At 34.8% G+C, this 16,206-nt stretch overlaps 2 protein-coding genes across 56 annotated transcripts; both read right to left on the reverse strand.

The window, feature by feature from the left end:
* Positions 1-10: 10 nt before the first annotated feature.
* Positions 11-7,265, reverse strand: LOC140006720 (uncharacterized). 28 transcript variants are annotated; one of them, XR_011814466.1, is made up of 15 exons: positions 6,892-7,262; positions 6,687-6,763; positions 6,305-6,441; positions 4,979-5,045; positions 4,777-4,830; positions 4,495-4,569; positions 4,169-4,225; positions 4,041-4,073; positions 3,757-3,865; positions 3,160-3,189; positions 2,926-3,026; positions 1,201-1,517; positions 693-818; positions 480-604; positions 11-388 (listed from the first exon to the last, which is right to left on the reverse strand). XR_011814466.1 is itself a non-coding variant. In XM_072049134.1 (8 exons), exons 3-8 carry the CDS (start codon positions 4,985-4,987, stop codon positions 3,767-3,769), a joined length of 306 nt encoding a protein of 101 aa, XP_071905235.1. In that variant the 5' UTR covers positions 4,988-5,045; positions 6,305-6,763; positions 6,892-7,265; the 3' UTR covers positions 3,756-3,766. The 28 variants fall into 28 exon arrangements, 1 of the variants encoding a protein (XP_071905235.1); XR_011814462.1 differs by having other exon boundaries at positions 6,305-6,763; positions 6,892-7,261; XR_011814463.1 differs by having other exon boundaries at positions 4,169-4,204; positions 4,441-4,569; positions 6,305-6,763; positions 6,892-7,261.
* Positions 7,266-7,765: 500 nt separating this feature from the next.
* On the reverse strand, positions 7,766-15,020 carry LOC140006721 (uncharacterized). Of its 28 annotated transcripts, XR_011814493.1 has the most exons (15): positions 14,647-15,017; positions 14,442-14,518; positions 14,060-14,196; positions 12,734-12,800; positions 12,532-12,585; positions 12,250-12,324; positions 11,924-11,980; positions 11,796-11,828; positions 11,512-11,620; positions 10,915-10,944; positions 10,681-10,781; positions 8,956-9,272; positions 8,448-8,573; positions 8,235-8,359; positions 7,766-8,143 (listed from the first exon to the last, which is right to left on the reverse strand). XR_011814493.1 is itself a non-coding variant. In XM_072049136.1 (8 exons), the coding sequence occupies exons 3-8, from the start codon at positions 12,740-12,742 to the stop codon at positions 11,522-11,524; spliced, it is 306 nt and encodes a 101-aa protein (XP_071905237.1). In that variant the 5' UTR covers positions 12,743-12,800; positions 14,060-14,518; positions 14,647-15,020; the 3' UTR covers positions 11,511-11,521. The 28 variants fall into 28 exon arrangements, 1 of the variants encoding a protein (XP_071905237.1); XR_011814489.1 differs by having other exon boundaries at positions 14,060-14,518; positions 14,647-15,016; XR_011814490.1 differs by having other exon boundaries at positions 11,924-11,959; positions 12,196-12,324; positions 14,060-14,518; positions 14,647-15,016.
* Between the last annotated feature and the right edge of the window lie 1,186 nt (positions 15,021-16,206).

Here is a 16,206-nt window from a genome sequence, read left to right on the forward strand (position 1 = left end):
AAACATTAAATTTGCAGTGCTTTGGAAGCATTTTTCTAACCAGAACTTTTTTCCATTAAGAACATAAATACAACAAATGCCGTGCATTGCGTTGAAGCAGAATCAACGTAAATCAGATGTGCCATCAAATGGAAAATGCAAACTGCCATAGAAACAACTTCTCTATTCCTTTGCGGTCAAACACCAGCACAACAAAGGGAGTCTTGGATTGTGGAATAAAAAGCAATATCTGGCCATTTTTTAGATCATGATCAATAACAAAACGGTTCCAGTTTTGATCAAAACATCTGCCGGTCATACCAACATGATAATATTTATGACTATTTGTAAGAGTTATAGTCGTCGTACTATCTTCATTTAGCCTTAGATTCGCAAATTCTGGTAGATCCTATAAATGTATGAAAAAAAATTGTGATAAGTAAATACACATATGTACAAAAGAAAGAGAGTTAATAAGGTTAGAGAATGCAAAACTATACCAGCTTGTACTTGTACTTTGATAGATAAAATTGATAGAAGCAATTGAATGTAGTCCAGTCATGTTTTAGGAATGGATTCATAGATGAGACAATACGATGGAGAACTGATTCTGAGATTTCATGATCTGTTTATAAAGTAACAAAAGAAACCATATCAGCCATAATAAATACCGTCTAAGCAAAAAATATATATATAATGGTAGTAATAAATACCGGATTCTAGGACCTCATGAATTGTCCTTAGTCCTTGTAAGGAAGTAATGGTAGTAAAACAATCCTTTCATCACGGCTGTTGCTCTTGTCTTCTCAGCGAATTTTCGTCTTTGGAGGCCAGAGAAGCTTGAAATACACAAAGTGAAATTCAATAAGACATTTCACACTAAAAATGACATTAGTTGTTTTGTATATAAGAATGACATTAATTGTTTTGTATATAAGAAGTCATTTTGTTTTAGACACATTAACAATTATGATATACCCAACATTTTTATAGGTTATTATACCAACGTCATAAAAAGAAAACCAAGACCTAAATTGTGGAACTGATTATAAATTAATTACTGTGGAAAGTATATTTAAACTATTAATCTAATCTAGGATGAACACAAAAAAATGAATAAGTAATGTGCAAAAAAAAGGTGGTCAAAGAATTTAACTTATTTCAGAAATAATGAACCAAATAAAGAATCAATCTTAGGAAAGCTGTATGGTCTCGTCTTACATTAATTTCAACTTTGTTCTCTATATGATTTCTTGATTCTTTACCCCAAAGTCTTTTTCTCCCATCAAGAATGCTTCAGAAATTATATGATCAATACATACCTAGCTATTACAGAATGGCAACAAACTGAAATGGCAACAACCTAGCTATTACAGAATTTCTGTGCTTGAGTCCTCTAACAACTATAACTACATAATACACATTAACTAAAAAACATCCAATGAAACTGCACTCATAATCAAACGACAATGCCTAACATAGGACAGCAGATTCCTTCCTCTTTACTGCTTGGCCACATGAGCAGTCAGTTCAGAATTCTGCAGCAAAAAATTAGAAGCATTCAAAATCATTCAAAATAACCAATGAATTCCTAGTCTGCACACACTATTTATTCAGTCAAAAGCATTCAAAATCATTCAAGAAGAATAAGTGTAATCATTCAAAACAGCACTCACACAAGTAACTTATGAAGATGCCTTTATACACAACACACCGAAGCAAAAGTAACATCTCGCAGAAAGAACCAAACACAGAAGAACATCATTTACAGGATATAAAACAGCATTTGTCAAAGTCTGAAACAAAAAGAAGTCTCTAATACAATTCATCTTGCTTTAGCATTCCAATTGATCACTTTCAGAAAAATGAGCTAAAGTAATAAATTTCCACGAACAATAGAATAAGTTAGTATAACAAAGAAATCATAATCTCAAATTCAGAGGCAAAAAACAAAAAAAAAAAAAAAGAACCCTTGTTTTGACAAATATAACAAGTATGATAAAAAACTGACAAATGTTGTCATGGAGCGGAAGACATTTCAAATTCAATTAAGGAAAAATAACTGGTACAGCCTTTTTTTATTGTTTCCATCCCACACATCAACATAACCATCACAACCTCAAGTAGCAAATGTACCATAGCTACAAATCAAAATCAGTTTTGAGACAGATTTTGGCAAAAAGCTCAAGGTATTCAATCAATAGATAATTGTAATAGATCCAACTCAATCACTCAATATATCTAGAGTTGATAAATCAAGCACATAGGCTTATAAATCATTCATGGATACATTGACATTATAAATCATTCTCTTTTGTTTGTTCCATTCCAACTCAATCATTGACATAGCTACCTTAAGAATACATGGATCGGCTCCACTTATCAAGTTCAAAAAAACAGATGTTTCCTAAAGACGCATAGTTATGATGAGAAGCTTGAAGGTCGTGATTGCCTGGGGAATATCTAGAGTTGAAAATTGGAAATCAGGAAAGATAAATTCAGGTTCGATCGCTTATTCGTAAGCTGTTAAAGTTTTGAACTGTCCCCATAATTGATTGTTTTTGCCTTGTTTCTGCAATTATCTCTCATATTTGTTTACAGTAAGCACCATCACATCAAGTAAAGAACACTTCTCTTGCACCCTATATCAATCTAACATGATTCCATCTGGTACTGAGACTACCAAAACCCAAGCTCGTAGCCCAAAGAACCTACAACACTTTGTTCACCATAGCTGAAGACATACTTGGAACAACTAAGGTACCATATACTTTCTTTTTTTTTTCAGTGCATAGGCAGACACAAACATATATAGTTATAATAAATCACACACACCTCAAACAAAAAAGAAATGAATTCTTTCATATCTTGATAAACACTTCAAATGTATACTAATCCTATGAACAACCAAGTAAAATGACATTGATATGGTATGAAGAGACATACACATCAGCTTGCATGTACACTTCAGAACCAAGATTGATCAATGTCCTCAGACTGGTTACACTATTTTCTCCAATGTCTCTATATTTCTTTTCCAATCAGAGCTACAAGAAGTTAAGAGAAAAAAAAAGTAAAGAAGCATTGCAGGTCAAAGGGAACTTGTGCAAAGAAATAGGAGTCAGAGCAATAAAGGTGAGTAGTATCAATACCCAAATGCAAGAAAACTTAGAAGGATACAAAACTTTCTGTTGTTCAAATACCTCGTTCCTGCAAAAGAGATACCCAGAATATTAGAAATTTGGCATATAACAGAAATTCCGTCTCCAAATTCGCAACTTAATAGTGAAATATTAAACATAAAGTAGGTAAGTACTCCAACTCATATAATCCCACTACTGATGGTAATAAGCTCAATAAAGTGGTAACAGGGGATGGTTCTCCAAATAACAACTGTAAGCGGGTGAGTTCAGTATGAGGCAACCAACGGATTCCCACCCACACCTCCCCGTCTCAAGAAAATAGAAAAGGGCAAAAAAGGGCGAAAAAAAATAGAAGGAAAAGAAAAAAGAAAGAAAAGGAAATGAATATTGGCAATATGGGAGTCAAATGAAGCAAAGTCTAATCTATTTATACACAAAAAAGGATCACTCTCTTCCAGTTTCAGATCGTTAGTTTTCACTACTACAGGAAGTTCAGCTACCGCCCGCTAGAAGCAAAAAAAAAAAAATTTTAAAGACATCGAGTGAGAGAATTGGGCTCCAAAACACCCTTCCGTACAATGATACAAAGATGGAAAAAGGACAAAAGAAAATGAAGAAAGTTACGGGTAATAACCAGAAATTAGCTAATTCAAAGTCCTCCCAAACTGTTCAATATATTTCTTATCTGCATTGGCTAGGCGATCTTGAAACTGCACCCACTCACTTCTGCACCTCTCTCTTACCTACCAAATTAGATAGAAAAGAATTCAAGCTAGTTACTTGACGTTTGGACAAATCTAATGAAATTCAGTTCAATGCAAAATCATGCAATTCAAACAGAGTGCAGATATAAGACCTATGAATCCTAATTTAAACATGATTGTTAGAATGTAGGTGATATAGAATAACTCAGATTACCATAAAATTGGATGAAGAAGCTTTCAGAGTTGACTTTTGCAAAAAAAACGAAGGACAAAGAAAAGGCCTCAATAAAAAAATATACAGAAAGGTTGAAATGGAAACCGAACAAGTAACAGCTTACATACCCCTTGCCAAGGAGCTTTTCCATTTTCAGATTGACCCTGGAATCAACGAAGCTGAAGCTGTTAGCATCATTATCAACAAAACAAATCTAAATGAGGGGAAACCAGATCAAGGGACAAGTAGGATAATTGACGTGGAAGAAAAAAATGTAAATAAGGGGGTTGCTGCTAAAAAGTTGCTTATTTTATAAATGAAGAACCATTTGCTCAAAAATGGAAATTAAAGTTGAACAGAACAACATTTGCAAACAACTAAACTTCATTATTTTAATCACCTCTAGGAAAAGGAAAAGCAAGTCCCGATGGTTGTAATAAAGTAGTTAACTGACCTGACTTCCCAGAGAAGGAATAACTTGATGAACTATCCACTGAGAGTCAACCACATCAATTTTCTCATGTGCAGGCTACACAGGCAAAATACACTTACAATGAAACTGATAATACGCAGACATCCATTTGAAATACATACATGTTTTCCAATTTTATCTGTTTTACATGCCACTGTCCCGCAGATCTCTCCTTCCAACAGGAATATGAAAAGCAGGTAGACAAGCCTTCTTTTCTAAATCTTTCAAATAATACAGTGATAAGAAACAAATAAAACCACTGACCTCCACACATCTCCTTAGTGCAAAATCCAATCCCCAACCATGCACCAAATCATTCTAGAAATGTTATTGAAAGTAAAAAATCAGCGTGAGCTCTAAGCTGGAAAGAACCAAGGCTAATGAGAGCAGCTAAAAGCAAAAATAGTTGGAGGTACAACAAGGCTTAAAACATACGTATACAAATGACAAAGTTAGAGAAGGGAACCTGAATCATATGCCAAACACATCGCCAAGCATCCCGCGAGAAAACAGGAGCCACAATTTCCACAAAGCTGAATTCAAAAAGGAAAAACACAAGGAAAATTAGTTGAAGGTAAATGTTGAAGCCACCCCAATCCTTTATACTTTTCTTAACTATATATCTCCATTTTAAGGGCCTGAGCATAAATCATGGGTCATAACTCAACCTACAAACACTACCATAAAATCAAATTTTTCAACAATAAGACGTGATATTGCTATGAGATGTCTTGTAGCTAAGCTCTTCTTTTTGGCAATGGTCAACCTGATGAAGAAATATGACCATCAGAGAAAGTGAGCTTCTTGTTTCTGGCAATTTCAACTTTCAAGCCATGTAAATAAACAATAGTTTCCCAAGACAACATTTTTGTTGTTTTTCAGTTTAATATTATTATTTTCTTGGGTTAAAGAGATTGACCTTCGGAAAACCAAACAATCAATCTCTGGAAAATTTAAATCTTTGGAAAACCAAACAATCACTCGGAAGAGAAAAAAACAAATCCTTTTCAGGTTTGGATTATAAGAAAATAAAAACAAGAAAAACAAACTGCATGGCTCCCAAATTGCCATTCAGTCAATCAAAAGAACAATGTATCAGTTCAAAACTACAAAATTCAATCTATTATGATAAGTGAACCCTGCTCAATTACAATACAATCTCATCTCATACTACCTGGGGTCAGTAACTTGCTATCATCTTCTTTCCCGCAGGTGTCTCTAATATCAGAAAATAATGTTTCTTCCATTTATCTCCTTTTTGAATGCGAAGAATTAGCATAAAAGTCCTTAAAAAGTTATTCATAAAGAGGTTAACATATTTAGTTAACTCTACACTCATGACTGTAAGCGTTGGTAGATTTATTAGTTTCAGATACTAAATGATCCTCAGATATCCATTAAATATAGAAGAGATAAAAATTCAGACAAAGCCAGCAATTCTAAAGCCCAAACTGCTAGCCGAAAAATCGTGGAATTTTACACAAATTATACCAAAACCTCCAATTCTCTTAGCTAAATATAATAAATTACCAAAATTTACGAAACCCACAATGGGTATTAGGGCAAAATAATTCCCAAGGTCGGTTTTTTTCTTGAAGTGGTTCGATTATTAAAGAGGGGAAACAACGAAAGAGAACAAGATTTCCTAATGTTGTGCACCAATTAAGGACGATATACTACTACTCCGTTGAAATGTAGATAGAAATTCAGATTAATTGAAACAAAAGAAAAAAGAGCGCGAAAGAGAGAGATTGAGATATTGAGAGAAGGAAGAAAGTTGAAGAAAATATACCTCCGGTTGCAAGGTTATTCTCGGTCTGAAGAACCGCGATACTCTGCATCTTGGACGCCATCGTACCTTCTCTTCTATCTATCTCCCTGAGATTAGCTTTCCTTTTTCAGTTCAGAAACTTCTACTGCGGATTCCGTCTGTAAGTAGTAGAGAGCTACATTAGAAGATGTGGCTGGAATTTGATGATGGGGAGGAGAGGGAAAGACAAGTAAAGAGGGGCAGCCAAACAAACGGCTTCCAGAGTCCAAATCCCAGCTACCAAAGAAATCACAAACCAGTCTCCTAAAAGCAATGAAAAAAATGCTTGCACAACAAAACACAAGAACCATTAGCATCAAACAAGTTTTTACAGAGGAGGAGAAAAACATGAATACAGAGCAACCTGAAGAGAAGACCCGACCTCACTGGAGAGAAAGAAGAAAGCACAAGATCTGCAACCAACAGTGAAGATGGCACGTCCTTGGGCGGTAACAAGCCCGTGGATGAGAAAAAAAAGAGAAAACTGCACGTCAGTGGACAAGGGACAAAAGAAATACGAACTTTAGCCAAAAAAAAAAAAACAAAAAAAAACAAAAAGAGGGGCAGACCAGAGGTAACCCGAAGAGAAGATCTGACCTCACCGGAGATGAAGAAGAAAGCCTATTACAACAAAACAAAGGAGGAGGTCAACAAAATTTTGTACCAGGTTCCAGAGGATGCGGATAAGTGATAGAGCAACATTATCCCAAAAAAAACCAAAAAAAGAAAGAAAGAGAATGTAATGGGAGAGAGAATGCAGCGGGAAGAGAGCAAATGCAGCAGAAGATCAGAAAGACGGAAGCACGGGCACATGGGACACTGGCAGGCGAGGCCAGATGGGAAAACTAACGCGCGATGCGCGAACAACATGATGATTCCAATCCACATGCCGGGCACGTGAGAGGACGACGAAAATTCTGGCTGAATGGAGTTGCCATGTTATCTACTTATGTTGACTAGGAGGCAATAACGCGCTTCGCGCGATAGTAATGTAAAATGCCCATTCCATTTCTGAAGTAAGAAAAATAACATTTCATTTAGAAATGTACATTTTTTAGTATATATATACCATGAGTCTGAAGGTTTGTTGATATTTCTTGGCTACAAACTTTCATGGAAGTTGCTAAATTTCTAAATTTAATGGAAGTGCTTTGGAACCTCCAAAGCCTGAATTTCTAAATTTTGCTAAACTTCCAAAGTCTGAAATGCAAATTTAAATTTCTAAATTTTTAATAGGAACTTCCAAACTCTGAAGTTTTGTTAATGCAAATTTAATGGAGCATTTTTCTAAATTTAATATATACCAGCCATTTGTTTTTTGTAACCAAAGGTAGGATCAACTTTATTGCTAAACATCAAAGTTTAATAAGTAATGCCGTTGGAACATCCATTATGAAAGCTTCAATTGTTGTTTACAACAGTAGGAACTTGCTAAACATTAAATTTGCAGTGCTTTGGAAGCATTTTTCTAACCAGAACTTTTTTCCATTAAGAACATAAATACAACAAATGCCGTGCATTGCGTTGAAGCAGAATCAACGTAAATCAGATGTGCCATCAAATGGAAAATGCAAACTGCCATAGAAACAACTTCTCTATTCCTTTGCGGTCAAACACCAGCACAACAAAGGGAGTCTTGGATTGTGGAATAAAAAGCAATATCTGGCCATTTTTTAGATCATGATCAATAACAAAACGGTTCCAGTTTTGATCAAAACATCTGCCGGTCATACCAACATGATAATATTTATGACTATTTGTAAGAGTTATAGTCGTCGTACTATCTTCATTTAGCCTTAGATTCGCAAATTCTGGTAGATCCTATAAATGTATGAAAAAAAATTGTGATAAGTAAATACACATATGTACAAAAGAAAGAGAGTTAATAAGGTTAGAGAATGCAAAACTATACCAGCTTGTACTTGTACTTTGATAGATAAAATTGATAGAAGCAATTGAATGTAGTCCAGTCATGTTTTAGGAATGGATTCATAGATGAGACAATACGATGGAGAACTGATTCTGAGATTTCATGATCTGTTTATAAAGTAACAAAAGAAACCATATCAGCCATAATAAATACCGTCTAAGCAAAAAATATATATATAATGGTAGTAATAAATACCGGATTCTAGGACCTCATGAATTGTCCTTAGTCCTTGTAAGGAAGTAATGGTAGTAAAACAATCCTTTCATCACGGCTGTTGCTCTTGTCTTCTCAGCGAATTTTCGTCTTTGGAGGCCAGAGAAGCTTGAAATACACAAAGTGAAATTCAATAAGACATTTCACACTAAAAATGACATTAGTTGTTTTGTATATAAGAATGACATTAATTGTTTTGTATATAAGAAGTCATTTTGTTTTAGACACATTAACAATTATGATATACCCAACATTTTTATAGGTTATTATACCAACGTCATAAAAAGAAAACCAAGACCTAAATTGTGGAACTGATTATAAATTAATTACTGTGGAAAGTATATTTAAACTATTAATCTAATCTAGGATGAACACAAAAAAATGAATAAGTAATGTGCAAAAAAAAGGTGGTCAAAGAATTTAACTTATTTCAGAAATAATGAACCAAATAAAGAATCAATCTTAGGAAAGCTGTATGGTCTCGTCTTACATTAATTTCAACTTTGTTCTCTATATGATTTCTTGATTCTTTACCCCAAAGTCTTTTTCTCCCATCAAGAATGCTTCAGAAATTATATGATCAATACATACCTAGCTATTACAGAATGGCAACAAACTGAAATGGCAACAACCTAGCTATTACAGAATTTCTGTGCTTGAGTCCTCTAACAACTATAACTACATAATACACATTAACTAAAAAACATCCAATGAAACTGCACTCATAATCAAACGACAATGCCTAACATAGGACAGCAGATTCCTTCCTCTTTACTGCTTGGCCACATGAGCAGTCAGTTCAGAATTCTGCAGCAAAAAATTAGAAGCATTCAAAATCATTCAAAATAACCAATGAATTCCTAGTCTGCACACACTATTTATTCAGTCAAAAGCATTCAAAATCATTCAAGAAGAATAAGTGTAATCATTCAAAACAGCACTCACACAAGTAACTTATGAAGATGCCTTTATACACAACACACCGAAGCAAAAGTAACATCTCGCAGAAAGAACCAAACACAGAAGAACATCATTTACAGGATATAAAACAGCATTTGTCAAAGTCTGAAACAAAAAGAAGTCTCTAATACAATTCATCTTGCTTTAGCATTCCAATTGATCACTTTCAGAAAAATGAGCTAAAGTAATAAATTTCCACGAACAATAGAATAAGTTAGTATAACAAAGAAATCATAATCTCAAATTCAGAGGCAAAAAACAAAAAAAAAAAAAAAGAACCCTTGTTTTGACAAATATAACAAGTATGATAAAAAACTGACAAATGTTGTCATGGAGCGGAAGACATTTCAAATTCAATTAAGGAAAAATAACTGGTACAGCCTTTTTTTATTGTTTCCATCCCACACATCAACATAACCATCACAACCTCAAGTAGCAAATGTACCATAGCTACAAATCAAAATCAGTTTTGAGACAGATTTTGGCAAAAAGCTCAAGGTATTCAATCAATAGATAATTGTAATAGATCCAACTCAATCACTCAATATATCTAGAGTTGATAAATCAAGCACATAGGCTTATAAATCATTCATGGATACATTGACATTATAAATCATTCTCTTTTGTTTGTTCCATTCCAACTCAATCATTGACATAGCTACCTTAAGAATACATGGATCGGCTCCACTTATCAAGTTCAAAAAAACAGATGTTTCCTAAAGACGCATAGTTATGATGAGAAGCTTGAAGGTCGTGATTGCCTGGGGAATATCTAGAGTTGAAAATTGGAAATCAGGAAAGATAAATTCAGGTTCGATCGCTTATTCGTAAGCTGTTAAAGTTTTGAACTGTCCCCATAATTGATTGTTTTTGCCTTGTTTCTGCAATTATCTCTCATATTTGTTTACAGTAAGCACCATCACATCAAGTAAAGAACACTTCTCTTGCACCCTATATCAATCTAACATGATTCCATCTGGTACTGAGACTACCAAAACCCAAGCTCGTAGCCCAAAGAACCTACAACACTTTGTTCACCATAGCTGAAGACATACTTGGAACAACTAAGGTACCATATACTTTCTTTTTTTTTTCAGTGCATAGGCAGACACAAACATATATAGTTATAATAAATCACACACACCTCAAACAAAAAAGAAATGAATTCTTTCATATCTTGATAAACACTTCAAATGTATACTAATCCTATGAACAACCAAGTAAAATGACATTGATATGGTATGAAGAGACATACACATCAGCTTGCATGTACACTTCAGAACCAAGATTGATCAATGTCCTCAGACTGGTTACACTATTTTCTCCAATGTCTCTATATTTCTTTTCCAATCAGAGCTACAAGAAGTTAAGAGAAAAAAAAAGTAAAGAAGCATTGCAGGTCAAAGGGAACTTGTGCAAAGAAATAGGAGTCAGAGCAATAAAGGTGAGTAGTATCAATACCCAAATGCAAGAAAACTTAGAAGGATACAAAACTTTCTGTTGTTCAAATACCTCGTTCCTGCAAAAGAGATACCCAGAATATTAGAAATTTGGCATATAACAGAAATTCCGTCTCCAAATTCGCAACTTAATAGTGAAATATTAAACATAAAGTAGGTAAGTACTCCAACTCATATAATCCCACTACTGATGGTAATAAGCTCAATAAAGTGGTAACAGGGGATGGTTCTCCAAATAACAACTGTAAGCGGGTGAGTTCAGTATGAGGCAACCAACGGATTCCCACCCACACCTCCCCGTCTCAAGAAAATAGAAAAGGGCAAAAAAGGGCGAAAAAAAATAGAAGGAAAAGAAAAAAGAAAGAAAAGGAAATGAATATTGGCAATATGGGAGTCAAATGAAGCAAAGTCTAATCTATTTATACACAAAAAAGGATCACTCTCTTCCAGTTTCAGATCGTTAGTTTTCACTACTACAGGAAGTTCAGCTACCGCCCGCTAGAAGCAAAAAAAAAAAAATTTTAAAGACATCGAGTGAGAGAATTGGGCTCCAAAACACCCTTCCGTACAATGATACAAAGATGGAAAAAGGACAAAAGAAAATGAAGAAAGTTACGGGTAATAACCAGAAATTAGCTAATTCAAAGTCCTCCCAAACTGTTCAATATATTTCTTATCTGCATTGGCTAGGCGATCTTGAAACTGCACCCACTCACTTCTGCACCTCTCTCTTACCTACCAAATTAGATAGAAAAGAATTCAAGCTAGTTACTTGACGTTTGGACAAATCTAATGAAATTCAGTTCAATGCAAAATCATGCAATTCAAACAGAGTGCAGATATAAGACCTATGAATCCTAATTTAAACATGATTGTTAGAATGTAGGTGATATAGAATAACTCAGATTACCATAAAATTGGATGAAGAAGCTTTCAGAGTTGACTTTTGCAAAAAAAACGAAGGACAAAGAAAAGGCCTCAATAAAAAAATATACAGAAAGGTTGAAATGGAAACCGAACAAGTAACAGCTTACATACCCCTTGCCAAGGAGCTTTTCCATTTTCAGATTGACCCTGGAATCAACGAAGCTGAAGCTGTTAGCATCATTATCAACAAAACAAATCTAAATGAGGGGAAACCAGATCAAGGGACAAGTAGGATAATTGACGTGGAAGAAAAAAATGTAAATAAGGGGGTTGCTGCTAAAAAGTTGCTTATTTTATAAATGAAGAACCATTTGCTCAAAAATGGAAATTAAAGTTGAACAGAACAACATTTGCAAACAACTAAACTTCATTATTTTAATCACCTCTAGGAAAAGGAAAAGCAAGTCCCGATGGTTGTAATAAAGTAGTTAACTGACCTGACTTCCCAGAGAAGGAATAACTTGATGAACTATCCACTGAGAGTCAACCACATCAATTTTCTCATGTGCAGGCTACACAGGCAAAATACACTTACAATGAAACTGATAATACGCAGACATCCATTTGAAATACATACATGTTTTCCAATTTTATCTGTTTTACATGCCACTGTCCCGCAGATCTCTCCTTCCAACAGGAATATGAAAAGCAGGTAGACAAGCCTTCTTTTCTAAATCTTTCAAATAATACAGTGATAAGAAACAAATAAAACCACTGACCTCCACACATCTCCTTAGTGCAAAATCCAATCCCCAACCATGCACCAAATCATTCTAGAAATGTTATTGAAAGTAAAAAATCAGCGTGAGCTCTAAGCTGGAAAGAACCAAGGCTAATGAGAGCAGCTAAAAGCAAAAATAGTTGGAGGTACAACAAGGCTTAAAACATACGTATACAAATGACAAAGTTAGAGAAGGGAACCTGAATCATATGCCAAACACATCGCCAAGCATCCCGCGAGAAAACAGGAGCCACAATTTCCACAAAGCTGAATTCAAAAAGGAAAAACACAAGGAAAATTAGTTGAAGGTAAATGTTGAAGCCACCCCAATCCTTTATACTTTTCTTAACTATATATCTCCATTTTAAGGGCCTGAGCATAAATCATGGGTCATAACTCAACCTACAAACACTACCATAAAATCAAATTTTTCAACAATAAGACGTGATATTGCTATGAGATGTCTTGTAGCTAAGCTCTTCTTTTTGGCAATGGTCAACCTGATGAAGAAATATGACCATCAGAGAAAGTGAGCTTCTTGTTTCTGGCAATTTCAACTTTCAAGCCATGTAAATAAACAATAGTTTCCCAAGACAACATTTTTGTTGTTTTTCAGTTTAATATTATTATTTTCTTGGGTTAAAGAGATTGACCTTCGGAAAACCAAACAATCAATCTCTGGAAAATTTAAATCTTTGGAAAACCAAACAATCACTCGGAAGAGAAAAAAACAAATCCTTTTCAGGTTTGGATTATAAGAAAATAAAAACAAGAAAAACAAACTGCATGGCTCCCAAATTGCCATTCAGTCAATCAAAAGAACAATGTATCAGTTCAAAACTACAAAATTCAATCTATTATGATAAGTGAACCCTGCTCAATTACAATACAATCTCATCTCATACTACCTGGGGTCAGTAACTTGCTATCATCTTCTTTCCCGCAGGTGTCTCTAATATCAGAAAATAATGTTTCTTCCATTTATCTCCTTTTTGAATGCGAAGAATTAGCATAAAAGTCCTTAAAAAGTTATTCATAAAGAGGTTAACATATTTAGTTAACTCTACACTCATGACTGTAAGCGTTGGTAGATTTATTAGTTTCAGATACTAAATGATCCTCAGATATCCATTAAATATAGAAGAGATAAAAATTCAGACAAAGCCAGCAATTCTAAAGCCCAAACTGCTAGCCGAAAAATCGTGGAATTTTACACAAATTATACCAAAACCTCCAATTCTCTTAGCTAAATATAATAAATTACCAAAATTTACGAAACCCACAATGGGTATTAGGGCAAAATAATTCCCAAGGTCGGTTTTTTTCTTGAAGTGGTTCGATTATTAAAGAGGGGAAACAACGAAAGAGAACAAGATTTCCTAATGTTGTGCACCAATTAAGGACGATATACTACTACTCCGTTGAAATGTAGATAGAAATTCAGATTAATTGAAACAAAAGAAAAAAGAGCGCGAAAGAGAGAGATTGAGATATTGAGAGAAGGAAGAAAGTTGAAGAAAATATACCTCCGGTTGCAAGGTTATTCTCGGTCTGAAGAACCGCGATACTCTGCATCTTGGACGCCATCGTACCTTCTCTTCTATCTATCTCCCTGAGATTAGCTTTCCTTTTTCAGTTCAGAAACTTCTACTGCGGATTCCGTCTGTAAGTAGTAGAGAGCTACATTAGAAGATGTGGCTGGAATTTGATGATGGGGAGGAGAGGGAAAGACAAGTAAAGAGGGGCAGCCAAACAAACGGCTTCCAGAGTCCAAATCCCAGCTACCAAAGAAATCACAAACCAGTCTCCTAAAAGCAATGAAAAAAATGCTTGCACAACAAAACACAAGAACCATTAGCATCAAACAAGTTTTTACAGAGGAGGAGAAAAACATGAATACAGAGCAACCTGAAGAGAAGACCCGACCTCACTGGAGAGAAAGAAGAAAGCACAAGATCTGCAACCAACAGTGAAGATGGCACGTCCTTGGGCGGTAACAAGCCCGTGGATGAGAAAAAAAAGAGAAAACTGCACGTCAGTGGACAAGGGACAAAAGAAATACGAACTTTAGCCAAAAAAAAAAAAACAAAAAAAAACAAAAAGAGGGGCAGACCAGAGGTAACCCGAAGAGAAGATCTGACCTCACCGGAGATGAAGAAGAAAGCCTATTACAACAAAACAAAGGAGGAGGTCAACAAAATTTTGTACCAGGTTCCAGAGGATGCGGATAAGTGATAGAGCAACATTATCCCAAAAAAAACCAAAAAAAGAAAGAAAGAGAATGTAATGGGAGAGAGAATGCAGCGGGAAGAGAGCAAATGCAGCAGAAGATCAGAAAGACGGAAGCACGGGCACATGGGACACTGGCAGGCGAGGCCAGATGGGAAAACTAACGCGCGATGCGCGAACAACATGATGATTCCAATCCACATGCCGGGCACGTGAGAGGACGACGAAAATTCTGGCTGAATGGAGTTGCCATGTTATCTACTTATGTTGACTAGGAGGCAATAACGCGCTTCGCGCGATAGTAATGTAAAATGCCCATTCCATTTCTGAAGTAAGAAAAATAACATTTCATTTAGAAATGTACATTTTTTAGTATATATATACCATGAGTCTGAAGGTTTGTTGATATTTCTTGGCTACAAACTTTCATGGAAGTTGCTAAATTTCTAAATTTAATGGAAGTGCTTTGGAACCTCCAAAGCCTGAATTTCTAAATTTTGCTAAACTTCCAAAGTCTGAAATGCAAATTTAAATTTCTAAATTTTTAATAGGAACTTCCAAACTCTGAAGTTTTGTTAATGCAAATTTAATGGAGCATTTTTCTAAATTTAATATATACCAGCCATTTGTTTTTTGTAACCAAAGGTAGGATCAACTTTATTGCTAAACATCAAAGTTTAATAAGTAATGCCGTTGGAACATCCATTATGAAAGCTTCAATTGTTGTTTACAACAGTAGGAACTTGCTAAACATTAAATTTGCAGTGCTTTGGAAGCATTTTTCTAACCAGAACTTTTTTCCATTAAGAACATAAATACAACAAATGCCGTGCATTGCGTTGAAGCAGAATCAACGTAAATCAGATGTGCCATCAAATGGAAAATGCAAACTGCCATAGAAACAACTTCTCTATTCCTTTGCGGTCAAACACCAGCACAACAAAGGGAGTCTTGGATTGTGGAATAAAAAGCAATATCTGGCCATTTTTTAGATCATGATCAATAACAAAACGGTTCCAGTTTTGATCAAAACATCTGCCGGTCATACCAACATGATAATATTTATGACTATTTGTAAGAGTTATAGTCGTCGTACTATCTTCATTTAGCCTTAGATTCGCAAATTCTGGTAGATCCTATAAATGTATGAAAAAAAATTGTGATAAGTAAATACACATATGTACAAAAGAAAGAGAGTTAATAAGGTTAGAGAATGCAAAACTATACCAGCTTGTACTTGTACTTTGATAGATAAAATTGATAGAAGCAATTGAATGTAGTCCAGTCATGTTTTAGGAATGGATTCATAGATGAGACAATACGATGGAGAACTGATTCTGAGATTTCATGATCTGTTTATAAAGTAACAAAAGAAACCATATCAGCCATAATAAATACCGTCTAAGCAAAAAATATATATATAATGGTAGTAATAAATACCGGA

This window comes from Coffea arabica, chromosome 5e, assembly GCF_036785885.1.
Source record: "Coffea arabica cultivar ET-39 chromosome 5e, Coffea Arabica ET-39 HiFi, whole genome shotgun sequence".
In the NCBI taxonomy this organism is placed as follows: Eukaryota; Viridiplantae; Streptophyta; class Magnoliopsida; order Gentianales; family Rubiaceae; genus Coffea; species Coffea arabica.